Genomic DNA, 14,378 nt, shown 5'->3' with positions numbered 1-14,378 from the left:
CATTACAAAGCTCAATAAGAGTCAAATACAACACAGAAACATCTGTCCAGCAAGTCAAAGCCGTGTCCCTTTCTGGCCACTGTTGGATTTTGCAAGCCCTACAGGAACGCCAGACATTTTTCGTACACTATTTTTATTAAGCCAATAACTCCCTCCCGTTGCAGCATGTTAACAAAATATCACTAGAACAAAGCTTAGTTACTTTCGTACTAAAAATAAGATGCAACTCGCTGTTGTTCTTACAGCCCCAGAACAGTTCTGCAGAAGGTATGTGAATAAAGTATCTACTAAATATATAATCTACGCTCTGATCCAGAATGAGGCCCATTGGTTTATACTTTTTGTGGTTGTATTTAGTAACAGACAGATGAAATAACACATCTGCCTTAACTCTTTGTTCTGACGTTAATTTACAGTACTGTATCTTCCTTCTGGGCCTGAAGACATTTCATAGCAACCCAGGCCAATGAGGCAAAAAGTGCTGCTGAACAAGAATAAGAGACAGGCTACTAGAAAACATACCAAGGACCAAATCCCTGACAGATACACTGCTGGGAACTCAGATTTTCCATAATCACACACATACAAGGTCTGGGATATCATCTAGGTTGCAAACCAGAATCCTGTTTAGGAAGTTTAAGAGCAAAAGGCAACAAATTCCTGATCTGGGCACAAGTTTTCCTGAGAGCCTTAAAGTGTGCACAGTACTATAGATACTCTAAGTAACAACGAGAGCTGACAACTCCAATGGCACAGATATTATGTGGGGGAAAAAAAATGGTGCTTATTGATCATGTTCTTTAAAAATTACCATTAAGGGGCTGAAAGTGCTTAATTTACCAAGTGGACACACAACACTGCCTCTTTCCTATGGCTGATTTTCTCCTCAAGCACAGAAGGGAGCCATCAGCCTACTACTTGTCACTTACTGATCTTCCCGCACACAGCTGTGCCGGCCACAAGTAACCATCCACATTTCAAGGCTCTTGCCAAAGGTCATAAAAGCAGCCTGTAGTAGAGCATGGAGCTGAACAGACAGAACAGAGCCCAGCTGTTTAACCATCCATCCCATTGATATAGGCATATGAATTCTACACGTGCCAGGGACTTCTGCTTTCAGAATCATTCATACCTTTCTACCACCCCAGTTCAAATACTACACTTTCAATCAAACACAGAACTTCACTTGGGTCGATTTTCGGTAGTCTATCCCATCAACTCTGTGAGAAGGTCACAAACTTCATCTAGAGGAACAGCACACTACAGCTTTGCAGGCGTTCTCTGAAGTTTATTCTGCACAAGGGAACATAGATTCCCTGCCAAGGTGAGAAAAGCAAGCCATGGCACGTGTTAGGCTGACGTGAACATCACTGTACAGTTTCCTTGAGAGCACTCTATATTTCTGACAATCTTCTTCGGGGGAAGAAGCAAACAAACAAATGAAAAAACATCCACCTGGATTAACACAGCTGCATCTATAATACAAGTAAGAAATACTGCATTTTCGAAATACCAAACTTTGAAAGTTACATTGCCAAACCATGCAACTATTCCTGCTCTCACAAATTACTCTTTCAAGATGGACCATTGTGACACCTTCAGTGTACACAGCTAGCTATTTAAGACTTCTGGCCTACGCTCCTATTAAAAAGGCCTAAAACGACATGTTACTCGTATTTATTGTTATCCTTGTGACTGTGCAGGCTGAAGTGTCTATAAGGCACCATTCCAACAGTTTATTTCACAGTTCTTCTGGGCTATTTAAACACAGCCTCAATATATATTGACATCCACTCAGTCTCCTCTTGTCATTGCTTCCTCTTCCTTTAGTCAAGAGGGAGCTTTAAAACCATAAGCTGGAATCCCATGGAAATTTGCTGTGCTATCACTTTCCTAACAAAATGTATGTAAACTCTCAGTACAGATAACAGGAATTACATTTTGTTTTCCTAGTAAACTGAGGACAATAACTTTGCTCATAACATCCAATGTTCATGCAGTTTCTCCTCTTTGCTCTGGGGATTTCTTATGAGCTATTGCTCAGGCCAGCAGTTACTCTAATACAATGTTTCACATTCTCCAGGTGTGCAAAGATTAGGATTATTAAGCAAGAACCTGTTTAGTACAACCACTTCCCAATCCCACAGAGTTAACAACAACAGAAAGTATTACTACTTTGACCGCTGCAGTCACCTGAGAATTCCACAATTAACTTATGAAATTAAAGACTGATCACAGTCAGTACACCAGAACTGAAATCATTTTGCAGAAGGCATCACTTAAAGATTTCTCATTCCATTATGAACAGCTTTTTCTGAATAATCCAAGAGTAAATTCCAACTGTAATTTATGAGAGTGTCATCAGAAAGACTTCAGTTGTAGAGCCTGGTGGTCCTGCCCACAAAAACTATAGGGCTGTATTTTCTACCAGCAGTCTGCTAAACAGAAGATGAAACAAGAAAAAACAGCTGCTTTATTTTAAACTACAGGAGGCAAGAAATTGGAGCAATTTAGATGCTGGAAGGTGGATTATATACACATTTGTACTTACTAGTTGAGTGAGGTAAGGAAGGAAGAATTGTCAATTTATGAGGATATAACAAAATATTATTACTTCAACTTACATTATGGCATGCTTATTATTACTGTTTAGTTTCCTTATGCTTTCTTGAAGGAGGATGGCGTTATTAGGTTCGAAAGCTTTGGCTTTCCTTGCCTATTTTCAACCAGCGTTGTGTCCAAGTGACTCACAGTCAGGACAACTGGACAGCAAGTGGCCTTTGAATACACATCACTCAAAAATAAGCATTTCAGATGGCTTCTTTTACCCAGAGACCTACAATACTTCAATCTAGGGCATTCCATTTGATTTTGCAATGTCAAACGACAATTATGGCTTATGAGCCAATCAGAGATAAGATTAGGCAAGGCTTAAATAGAGTCTGAAGCATCTTCCATATTCGTTTTAATTATCAACTGTCAGATGTCAAAGCATAATGCAAACTCCTTGCAATCTAAACATAACACAACTCTTTTGTAAATATTCTGACAAAGCTGGCCCACAAAGCTCTCTACAGAAACAAAAACGTTTGTACTACTAATGATCATTATTTGCGTGTGAGGCATTATGACTAAAACGTTGTCGGCCTGCAAAGATTAAGTACCACAATTAATGGTTTTATATTAGTCTAAATTCTTCTGACTTGCTTGGTGTACTAGAAATATACTTGCAATACCAAACAAAAATTCTACCTGCAGTGGCAAAAAAAGATCACTAGTTACAAAATACTGCCTACACGACACTGCCTACCACTGTATGGGTTTGGCCAGCACGGCCTAGCATTCACACTAAAACACTGCTGCCATGCAGGCAGACAGATGAATGACCTATTCCCTCGGAGGGCAATCCTTCCCAGGATTTGCTGCAACATACAGCTTACTAAAAATCAAACAGTTGCAACGCGGGCTGGAAGCATGGACTTGAGCATGGACTAGAGAAGCTGAAAGCACTACATACTAACGCTACTATCTACAGACCAGAAGTAGCCCCCAGAGAATCATCAGGTTATAGGCTTCATCAAGTGCAAATATTCTCTTCCACAGTATGAAATGTTTAATAGGGTCATTTTTGAACAGCTATTTATTCATCAGGTTTTCTCTTGAGTCAGCCCTAACTGTTCTACATAAACCTCATGACAGGGTAACCTGTTAAAACTACCTGTCACCCACCACTAACTCTTTACTATTTCCACCCAAAGTGTCATTGAAAGAAATTTGTTAAAAAACAAAACAGAACAACTAAAGAAATCAAATCACCAGAACAGTTTATAACAAGTCTTGGCAGTCCTTAGCATGGTCCAACTAGAATTAAGAAAGAAAACATCCAGCTACATCATAACACTTGAGTTAGTGAGTCTACCTATCCATTAAAAGCCTGGATTTTCCAAAAGTCTTTCAAATACTTTCACAAGCACAGATCCGTAGGAAGCCAATTAGTGATCCAGCCACAACACCTCCACAGGACTGGCGAATCCAGTTTGAATGCAACTCTTACCTACATCACAAAGAAGAAAAACTCAGAAAGAAGTTGAGGGATCTCTTGGGACGGACACACACAAAGAAAATAACCATAAAATCACATCCAATCAAATCCGCAGTATCTTTTTAGGAGGGTTAATTCTGTCACATCCACAACGCCTGAATAAATATGGACTAGACAAGCCCTCATAGCACAAAACAGAAATATTTATCCAGCTACAGGATCACATCAGACACATTTGAGGAAAGTTCTGATTTCTTTTCCACAATACTTCTAGCAGCCAAAAACTTTGTAGTAGAATTTGACAGTTACAGCAGACAGCCTTTTCTTGGTATGAAAAGCACCGAAGTAATATCTATAAGCACCTAGACAATCAAGAGAGAATTCCACAGATGGCAAATTTGCCAAAAGTCAGCATCGAATCAATCTAAATGTATTCTGAAAAAGAAAAGAAAAATAACCACACTGTAAGAAAAAGGTCAGCAGCAAACAACGCCCTGACATTAGGAACACTTCTGGTAAGTCTCATGTGACACCTACAAGCAAGCTAAGTATCATGGTTTTTAAGGTTTTTTTGTTTTTTAAGGACAAGAAAACACATCAAACTTGTGATTAACAAGATTAGAAGGATTATTTGCAGTATGCTGCACAGAATTGGAAATAAAAACACCTTTTAATAAAGCTAGTAGAACAGAATTGAATGAAAATGCTATGTGACAAGTTAAAAGAAAGCATGGAGGAAAGTAGCAATAAACCATCCCAGCAAGTCAATACCACGAGAATAATTCAAAAATCTCAACATTCTTCGATATGGTAGCATGAACATCAGAAGAATGACACAGGAAATTGTTCTCCCTTTTTCTGGAGCGATACCTCCTTGAGGTACTGCAAATAATGCTAGTTAATTGAAGCTAACAGAGAAGAGCAATCAAACGCTTAAAAGTCACAACGTGAGAAGAAAGGTTAAAAGAGATCCAGATCTGCTGCCAAAGGCAGTCAGTTGTTCTCCACAGCCCCAGCAGAAAATAGCAATCAGCTTTTTTCCCCTCGAGAAAAAAGTTTTGTTACATATTAGGAAAAACAATAGGAAAACTACGCGTAAGTGATGTCTGAAGGCTGTGGCACTCTTATTCTAAAACTGGTCACAAAGATGTAGGTACACCTCAGTGTGCCTCAGAACAAGTGTCTCTAGAAACCTCTTTACAAATCTCAGCATTTTTATAGATGATATATATTGTTGGAATGTGCATCTTTTTTGGAAGCCTGATACAACCTAGGGATATCTCAATATCAAGTAGTATTAACTCACTTCCCCACCACATTTTGAGAAAATGTGCTGTTTCTGCAGATTCCAGCTTCCAACCTAGAGCTGCCGAGCACTACTCTTCCCTGAGAGAGCAATATACTAAGCACAGTGACAAATGCCACCCGTCATCATTCCATCATTAAGACAAGATCTTAGATGAACACTCCATAGAACGAAAGTCATAACCAAGGATAATACTTTTCAGCTGGACAATGGAGATTCCAATAAAGACAGATATTTAAGAAGGCAATTTAGAGTAATGCAAAGGAAAGAATCCTACATGTCATCAGTATTTTTACTGATAACCAGGGATTACCAGAATGCTGTAAAAGAAATTGAGATATGAGCTTACCTTCATCTTAGTACAAATATAATTATTTCTAAGCCCATTGTTCAATGTAAGGTTGAAAAGAAAGCACACAGATTCCACCCTCCACGCCTTCCCCAGCCTGAGCTCACCACCTACCTATTTTTACTATGATACCATTATAACACACTCTAACATCACATAGCTATTGACAGACTGCTGCTTTAGGAAGCTGCAGGAAAAGAAGTACAACTGAAGACAGTCTCTTTTTGCAAGAAAGAAGTTCAAAATAAATAAGTAAACCGACAACCACTGTTGGGAAAGCCTACCACATGTTAGCAAAGAAAAATTAATAAGCTAAATGACATTCAAATTTGGTAACAACCCAATATGTGTGGTAAAAACCAAGACCGTATTCAGTGCCACACTGTTGCTAATAGGCACCTTCATATGACTGTATTGAAGCCTCAGCTGCATGCTGACTTGCCCAGAAGCCTTTGTAATAAACAGAGAGAATACACTAATTATAGTGGTGGGGGGGGAAGAGGGAAAATGCACTAGTTTCCTAGTAAAAAGGGAAACAGATTTGGTAGTTAAATGTCGGCAGCAATCTAGAAAGCCTTGACTTGTCAGTCATTCCTATGACAAGAAAGATGATGAAATAGCATGCTCCTTCTCAAGCTTAATGAATCAACTAATAAATCATTTTGCAAAACCAGACACAAACCAGACTGAAGTACCTCAAGTCTGTCTCATAAGCAAGACTCAAGCAATAGGCCTCACTCCTGATGTGTGCTGCAGAAAAAGGCAACCCATCCAAAGCAGCAATGCATCGTGGTTTGATCAATCATTTTTGAATGATTACCTTATACTTCTACTCCATGAAACAGAAAAAGTCTCTTCTAACATCTATAACTCTCAATTAAGATCAAGTCAACAATCTCTAAAGAACAAATCATTCTGAATCTGACTTAAGGCACCAGTAAAAGCATTGCTCAGGTGAGACCTCATCAGGCAACGGATCCAACCTGACAGCCCAGGAGGCAGCTTTGTTCCTTTTCCCTTCACCCCTTTCTTTTTTCTCACTGTGCTTGCTCATATCTGAACCCAAGATGAAATGGTTTAACTCACCAAATCAAAATAAAATCTACCCGGAAAAAGCATATGTATGGAACTGCTAGTTTAGCAAGCTGAACTTTGACAAGCTAAACTAGCTCAAACTGAGGCTGAGCACAGTCAAAGCCATCAAGGATATAAGGAGCATGCTGCCAGGAAGATACTTCGCTGCTGGAGCATCATTTCCAGCTGTCACTAGATCAGTTGAGTTCACAAAAATTCAACCCCTCAGTTTAACAAGAGATCACATCTTGCCTTAATATCAAAGTCAAGGAGGACTGAAAGGGAAAGCCTACTGACACTCAGCACAGTTGAGATTAATTATATACTTACATTAGTAAAGCAACCACCTCATTCAATCACAGTTCAATTTCTCCTTTCCAAACTATACGTTCACTTCCTTTTTCAGTGGACACAAACCAAAAAACAATAGTTTTCTGGAAGCCTGCTCTATCTTACTAGCAGAAGGAGAACTGATTAAGTTTTTGTTACCCTAAAACACAAACAAAATAACAGACAAGAAAAAACCCACAACCGAGGTTCACAACTGATGTGCTTTCATTGCCATGGAATACATGGCAATATGGTGATACGTTTCATAGTAATTGCAATGCTTGATAGTAAGAAAGAAGAATAGAAAGAAAGCTGAGTTTTAATTATTTTAATGAATATTCATTTAAGAATTAATTTGTGTGGAAATGCATTTTTTTACTTTCTAAGAAGAGAAAAATCTCTAAAGACAGCTTGAAATGCTACCCAAAACTCCCTTACTGGTCTTCCTAACTATCATTCTTTATCGGTACTCCAATCCCAACACGACCATCCTGGACACTGGACATAGTTCCTCAATCAGGTTTCTTAGAAACTAAAACAAGCTTAAACAAATATCTTGAAAAGGTTTTACTTTCTATTGTTTGAATATCCTAAACAGAACACATATGCTAGCAGTGTACTTTAAAAGATGATTCACATACTAGGCATAGCAGGTGCAACATATTTAAGATTTAATGGAAACTAAAAAAAAGGAAACTTAGCATCACTGATTTCAAGAAACATGCTTACAAGTGGTACTTTTCGCTTAACATTAGCATTAAGTGTTATTCATGGCTTAAGCGTGACTCCTCCTTGAAATGTACTGATCTGCAATAGATTACTGATACAAGAATTATCTCAGCATCAGACAAACACTTCTCCTTAAAATAAAGTCCTGGTGGTTCTTTCACTCATTTTAATAAAAGTATAACATTTAAAGTTTGCTCCTGTTCTTGCTCTGGAAAAGTAAAATAAAAGACACTATCTTAGCTACCTGATGCATACACAGCACAGCTTCACTAACTTCAATTTATATTCTACGATCTTAATGACTTCACCAAAATGAAAATTACAGTCTGACAGTTATTAGGGAGCATTTTAAAGAGACACTTCAATAATTGTAAAGTAACTTAAAAGAGAAGTTGTGTATTATGCAGAGGATCACAAATTTGTTGGTCTTCAGTGGAGCAAGTCCCTCTCCCAGCCCCAGTGCCAAGTAGAGGACAACATGCAAAGTTCAGTTTGTCCGCTTTAAGACAGACTTACATACTAGCAATTTAGGTAACAGTTGCTCCTTCCTGCAACTATAGCCAGATAATATGTAACCTTTTATACCAAAAAACTCCAATCATCAGTTGAAAGTGTCAGTCTGTTCTTCTCTCAACTTTGCACATAGACAAAAGCGTCTTTCAAATGAATGGTTTCAAAACAAATTCCAAAGAAACAACCATTACAAGTTTAAGACAGCCCACCTTCTCTATTCTCATCCTAAATACTTTCCTTAGCTTATTTCAGCTACTTCTTGAGATTAATTTTACAGAACTTAGCATATTACATAAAAAGATTTTGAAGTATATTTTCATTTGTGAGCGTCATAAGAGCTCACTGAAATGAATTCTGAACAATGCATACATTTTATATTACTATGAGGAAAATCATACATAATGCTCTAACAGGTATACCACAAAGCTCACTAACGTTTTCTCTGTTACTGTGTAGCACAAAAGCTGCTTTTAGCAGCCAGGAAAAAAAAATATTGAAACACTAATCTCAAAATCATTTCTACAATTTGAAAGTTATTCAGTCCCCTATTTCCTATGCAGTTCCAAGCTTCAGATTTCAATTTTATTATTCATATATAATATCATATGATATATCATACTATTAAGTGTGGCAAGAGGTGACTAAGACAACTTGCAAGAATCACACGTACCATTACTACACTACATAAAGGCCCGCTCTGTAACATGCAAGAGAACTCCACAGTTAATTTGTATGGAAAAAACAAACTCAAGTTACAAGAACATGAACATGACAATAGTTTAAATGCTAGATTTTCAGAGATACTATCACAGTATCTTGTAAAGACAGCGACTGCTTGTAAGTAGAAATGTTTGATATCTCATGACACGCTTCAAGAAACTGTTGACTAAGTATCACTTAAAACAACTAGGTTAAGAAAATTCACTACAGTGCAAAACCAAGATCCATACCATTATACAGAAAATATCAGATCTGTCAAGTCACAGTAAGCAGAGAACGAGGTAGACTTAATTCTCCAGTAGATGCTTATATTTTACAGAGGATGGTTTGGGTGTTTGCTTAGCAGCCTGCAGACTCAGTTATGACTCCCTCCTCACCTGCAGGCTTTCTGCACAGTCCTGGGTGCATCACCAGTCCTCCTTATCCCATATTGCACGGTGGACTAAAGGCAGAAAGGTTTCAAAGGACTTACCGTATGGAAGCTAAGTCTCAAGGATACAAGATAACAAACACCCATTCCTTGAAACATAAACCAGAAGCCTAACAGTCATTAGGTCTGTGTTTTCATGTATTGAGTGGCACACACTCATACAGCATGACAAGTTCCATATGCTCTTCTAAATGACATAAAGTCATCGAGCCTAAGAAACAACTAGCAGAAAGGATTTATTCATAAATATGGTAACCCAAAACATCAAATGCATACGCTATTAGTCCTGCACCAAACGTTAACCATTAGAGTCTATCTACCTCGAGTTGCACCAGCGAGCGTCTTCCGTAAAAGCAACTTCCTCTGCATTAAATACCTGACATTTAAAACTCAGCCCTCTGCACTGCTTCCATTTAGGAACAACCCTGAAATCAGTCTGCACTTCAAAGCCGTGAGAAAGGCCTAAAATTACAGCAAATACTGCAGCCCTCCGACCAAAGCTGAGAAGCCTCCCTCTGCCCTAACCGCGGGGATTTGACACCACCGTAATCACGCCGGGCATTAGCGCCCGGCAACCTCCGACCTGAAGCAGCAAGCGAAGGAGGCCCGCGGTTCCCTCGCTATTGGAAACCCAGCCCCCACTCCTGCACAGCGAGGAAGGCCCAAGCGATCCCACCCTTCCCCACCTCCCCACGCACCTACGAGTGCGACACCGAACGCGACGTACCCCCCGGTAAGGAGCGGGCGTCAGCCCCCTCACGCAGCCCTCCAGCCCGGGCCTACGCTCCCCCTGCCCCAGCGCTCCCTCACAAGCGGCTGAGCGGGCAGCGCACGGCGCCGGGTTCGGCAGGGCCGCCGTCAGCCCCGCGGTCCCGCTGCCCCCCGCCCACGACGCAGCCCCGCGCCCCCTCGGCGGGCGGCCCCTCAGCGGGCGGGCGGGCGGCGCGGAGGCCCTCAGCCCCCCAGGCGCGGCGGCCGAGCCCCGGTACCTTGCGGACCCCCTTGTAGATGTAGAAGTAGAGCTCCCGGCCCACATTGAAGCAGAGCCGGTCCCCGTTGCCGCTCTGGTCGTTGACGTTGACGAAGGAAACGCGGACCGGGTTGGAGCCCTGCGAGTTGAAGGGCACCCGGTTCGGCCGGCTGTACTCCGAGTGGCTCAGCAGCTTGTACAGCCCCTCCCGGGTGGTGAACTGGGTCTTAATCTCGTTCATCTCCTTCCCTCCTCCCTCCGCCGCCATCTTGGAAAGGAGCATTCATCCTGCCCCAGTGCCCGGATGTAGCTCCACTGCGCAACCGCCGCCGCCGCCGGCGCTCGCGCGGCCCTGCGCGGAGGCGGCCACGCAAACGGCGTAAGGGGGAGGAGCGGCGGCCGCTGTTTACTGCGCCTCCGCGCACGCGCTGGCCTCTCTGTCCCTGGGCGGGACTTGGCGGGGAGGGGCGGGGCCGGCGAGCGGGGGGAGTGGGCGCTCGCTGAAGGGGCCCCCAAGATGGCGGCGGTGGGAAGAGGGAGGACGGGGGATTCTTCTGGGAGCTGCCTGTGGTGGGTCGATGAAAAGAGAACGAATATCAACGCGCAGCCGTAGTTGGACGCTTCGGGTCGACCCACCACTGTCCCGATTCTATGGTTCTATAAAGGGAGACTGCCTAAAGTGCCTGCTGCGTGCAGGGCCAGGCTGGGGAGTTGGCCCAGCTGAGCGTTAACTGGAAAAACGGGTTGTCACGTAACCCACGCTGTTGTGAGCCAGCTGCACGGTGAAGCAGGTCAATGTCCTTCTCTGATATAAGGGATGAAGTGGAACAGAGTCTGAAAGGGTTATTTTCCCTAGGGAGGCAAGGCTGTGTCTTCTGGTAACTGCATCAGCCTTGTGGCTGGCCTAAACTAATCAGAGACTGATCTCCAGCTGTAGAAATGCATCTGACCTCTCTCTTCAGGTACCCATTTCCATTGCCTCCTTTATATCAGTTCCAGTAATCACGCAACCAAAGGGTGAGTCAGATCAGCCTGAGAAGCACCCTGCATGTAGAAATCACAAGCAAGTTGTTGGTTGGCAACCAAGCTGATTCCATCATCACAGCTGCTAGAGCCAAAATAAGGAAGGAGTTGGAAGCGTGCAGCTGCAGGAAAATCAGCACAGAGTTAGACTGCCTTGTAACAATGTGCTTTCAAGGTTATTTTCACATCTAGCTGATTTGCTCTGATGTAGCTGCTCCAATAGGTGTTGTCCTGCTTCCTCTTTACTGTCAGTACCTACTGCTACGTCCTTTACCAACTCTGGTGTTCATCTCACCTCGTCATGCACCATTTCTGAAAGATACGTGGCTACCCCCTTCAAATATAAGGATATAATGAAAAATATTTTTATGAAAGAGTAGTGAAGTACTGGAACAGGTTGCCCCAAGTTGTAGTGCATGCCCTGTTCTTAGAGACACTCAAGGTCAGGCTGAGCCAGGCTCTGAGCACCTGATCAAGCTGTAGATGTCCCTGTTCATTGCAGAGGAGTTGGACTAGATGACCTCTGCAAGTCCCTTCCAAATCAATTGATTCTGTGATTCAAAGGTGAAATGGGTTAAATGAGAAATGCTTACTGTATAAGGGAGAGGGGACAGGAAATGCAGAGCAGGAGGGAAGCAGGACCTTGCTTTCTTTCCACTCCATCGGTTCAATCACAGAAGCCCACTCAGAAGCCCAATCCTGAGGTCTAACGTTTATTTTCAAATCAGTTTAATTCAAAGGGATTTAGCTTGAAGCTAAATGCTGCCTTGTTGTTGATCAAGATATTAGTACAAACTAGCTGAGAGACAGGAAACGGCTGAAGATCTCTGAGTTAACTCATGCACGATGGAGTATATAACTTAGTGGATATCTGAACAAGTACAGATAATCAAACTGTAATGAGGCCAGGTATTGAAGCCTTGCTTGAAATTCTTAAGATAAAGCCGATCAATAATGAACAATAGATCTTGTCACTTTATCAGCCAGCTGCCAGGTTGTATTGATATCCTCCTAGAAGTACATGAAGTAGGTGAGTAGACCTGCAATTATTTTAAGAGTCTTCATCTACAGAGTGGTTCTTTCATGCAGAAATTTCATGAATGGACTTCTAGAGAGAAGGTCAGAATATTTTCAGTCATAAAAAGAAGAGCAGGAAAAGCAAAGATCTCTAAATGATAATAATACTCAAAACAGACAGAGATTTAATCCCCAAAAAGTTGTTCCAAGTTGACATGCTCAGTATGTCTTATTCATGACACACTGACAATATTTGGTTGAACACTTCGAGAAACTAAGTAGGAAACTTTAGTGGAGGGGTTGTGTGGATTGCAAACTGTACTAAAACCATAGTAGACCATCTGTCACTAATGGAATGAGTGTGATCCAAAATATAAATAAAGCGAACATGTACCTGGTTATCAGCAGTACGTGATGATGCAGAAAGCCAAAGAATTGATGTAGTGTTTAACATTTACCAAGAAACGTCAATAAAAGCTGCTGAGAGATTCCACAGAGAATCCAAGACAAATATTCATTCGAAAAACACAGCTGCAAGTCACAAGAACGCTATTGTACAGCCCTATCAACAATCCTTACCAAATAGTAGTTTAAAGAATGGGAAAAAAGATTACAGTGATAAGCCTCATGAAAAAGTTCTCTGTAGCACTTGTAAACTCTTCTGTTTCAAGAGAACCAAAGATTAGGGTTCTGAAATGATCCCATTAGGACACCCATGGATGTGTTTTGTATGCACAATCAATGAATAAAAGTCAGTCAGAATCACTACTGCATTGTGCCTGTAATTCTTGCAAATGTTTTGGTAAGTTGGAAAGCAGACATGAGCAAAATTCACTAACATTAATAAAAGAATATGGCTTTCTGAGATTGATTTATGCAGAGCATAAATTGGCCCTACAGCTTTTCAGGCTGCAGTATAAATAGAGCGTTTGCTGGCCTTGAGAAAACTACAGCTTTAAAGCTTAGGTGATCCAAGCACAGTTATTAACAAAACTTTTCTATGCTTGAATTTGAATGCCGTCTGTTACTTCCCTGCAAGTGCAACAGCTGAGATCAGTGGTGCTTTCACTGATGCTTTTATCAGCACTATTGAGGAAAAAAAGAAAAAAGAAAAAGGTGACTACACCCTATTCCATCATGCTAAAAGCATCTCTTGTGGTATGCACTGCCAGCAGTTATGGGGCAGAAATCAGGAGCCCATCTCTGTAGTATTTATCAACTGTAGTATGTCTGTCATATCTTCTTGGACTACTGATGCCAAAAAGAATTTAGATATTTAATGGGTGACCAACCTCAGAGTATCAAAAGCTTTGCAATGTGTTACTTCTTACCAAATTATTGATGTGTGTGAATTACTAACAGGTATACGGGTATACGCAGATATGTAAGCAGCACATCTAGACTCTGTATTTGCATTGAGAATTTCTTCATAGCCACTAATACTAAATAAACGTGATAATGAATTGTGATATGTATTACAAAACATAAGGCTGTTAGAAAAGCATGTAGGTGTCTACTCAGCTAGAATATATTGTGGTTTTGTGCCGTCGTCTCCCCAAGAACAGAAGTATGTGAAAAAAAAAAGTTTTCATAGCTTTGGGGGCTTATTAATTAAAAATATATGGATATCTAAAGAAAGAAAAAAACATTTGCATTAAAGAAGACAAGGTAAAAGATACCTGCTTTGCAGTTGGAATTGATTGACAGTAAAATCTGTTGTGTCTCAGAATGAGTTCATTTTGCTGTTTGCAGTCAGCTCTCTGAAAGTTATCTCCTGAACAGAGTAGCTTACCTCCATAGCGAAGACTGCTATTCTTGACAAAAACAGTTCTTATCTTGAAGTCTTAGCTATCCCCTAAATTATGTTCTCTGAAG

General features: G+C 41.1%; 1 protein-coding gene across 11 annotated transcripts in view; it reads right to left on the bottom strand.

Annotated features, from left to right (window-relative positions):
* WDR20 (WD repeat domain 20) overlaps window positions 1-14,378 on the bottom strand; it is a 61,722-nt gene that overhangs the window by 32,829 nt on the left and 14,515 nt on the right. For 10 of the 11 annotated variants that reach the window (XR_005860096.2, XR_005860097.2, XR_005860095.2 and 7 more), the window contains exon 1: window positions 10,483-10,742. The exons of the other annotated variant lie outside the window; for it this stretch is intronic. Coding sequence is in view for 7 of the 10 variants with exons in the window: in XM_040701266.2 (XP_040557200.2) it covers window positions 10,483-10,731 (249 nt within the window). In the remaining 3 variants the exon portion in view is untranslated. Of the gene's footprint in view, window positions 1-10,482; window positions 10,743-14,378 lie in introns of those variants that run through there. 11 annotated transcript variants of the gene reach the window in all.

This window comes from Gallus gallus, chromosome 5, assembly GCF_016699485.2.
Source record: "Gallus gallus isolate bGalGal1 chromosome 5, bGalGal1.mat.broiler.GRCg7b, whole genome shotgun sequence".
NCBI classification, from domain to species: domain Eukaryota; kingdom Metazoa; phylum Chordata; class Aves; order Galliformes; family Phasianidae; genus Gallus; species Gallus gallus.
This window is presented reverse-complemented; position numbering and strand designations above follow the sequence as displayed.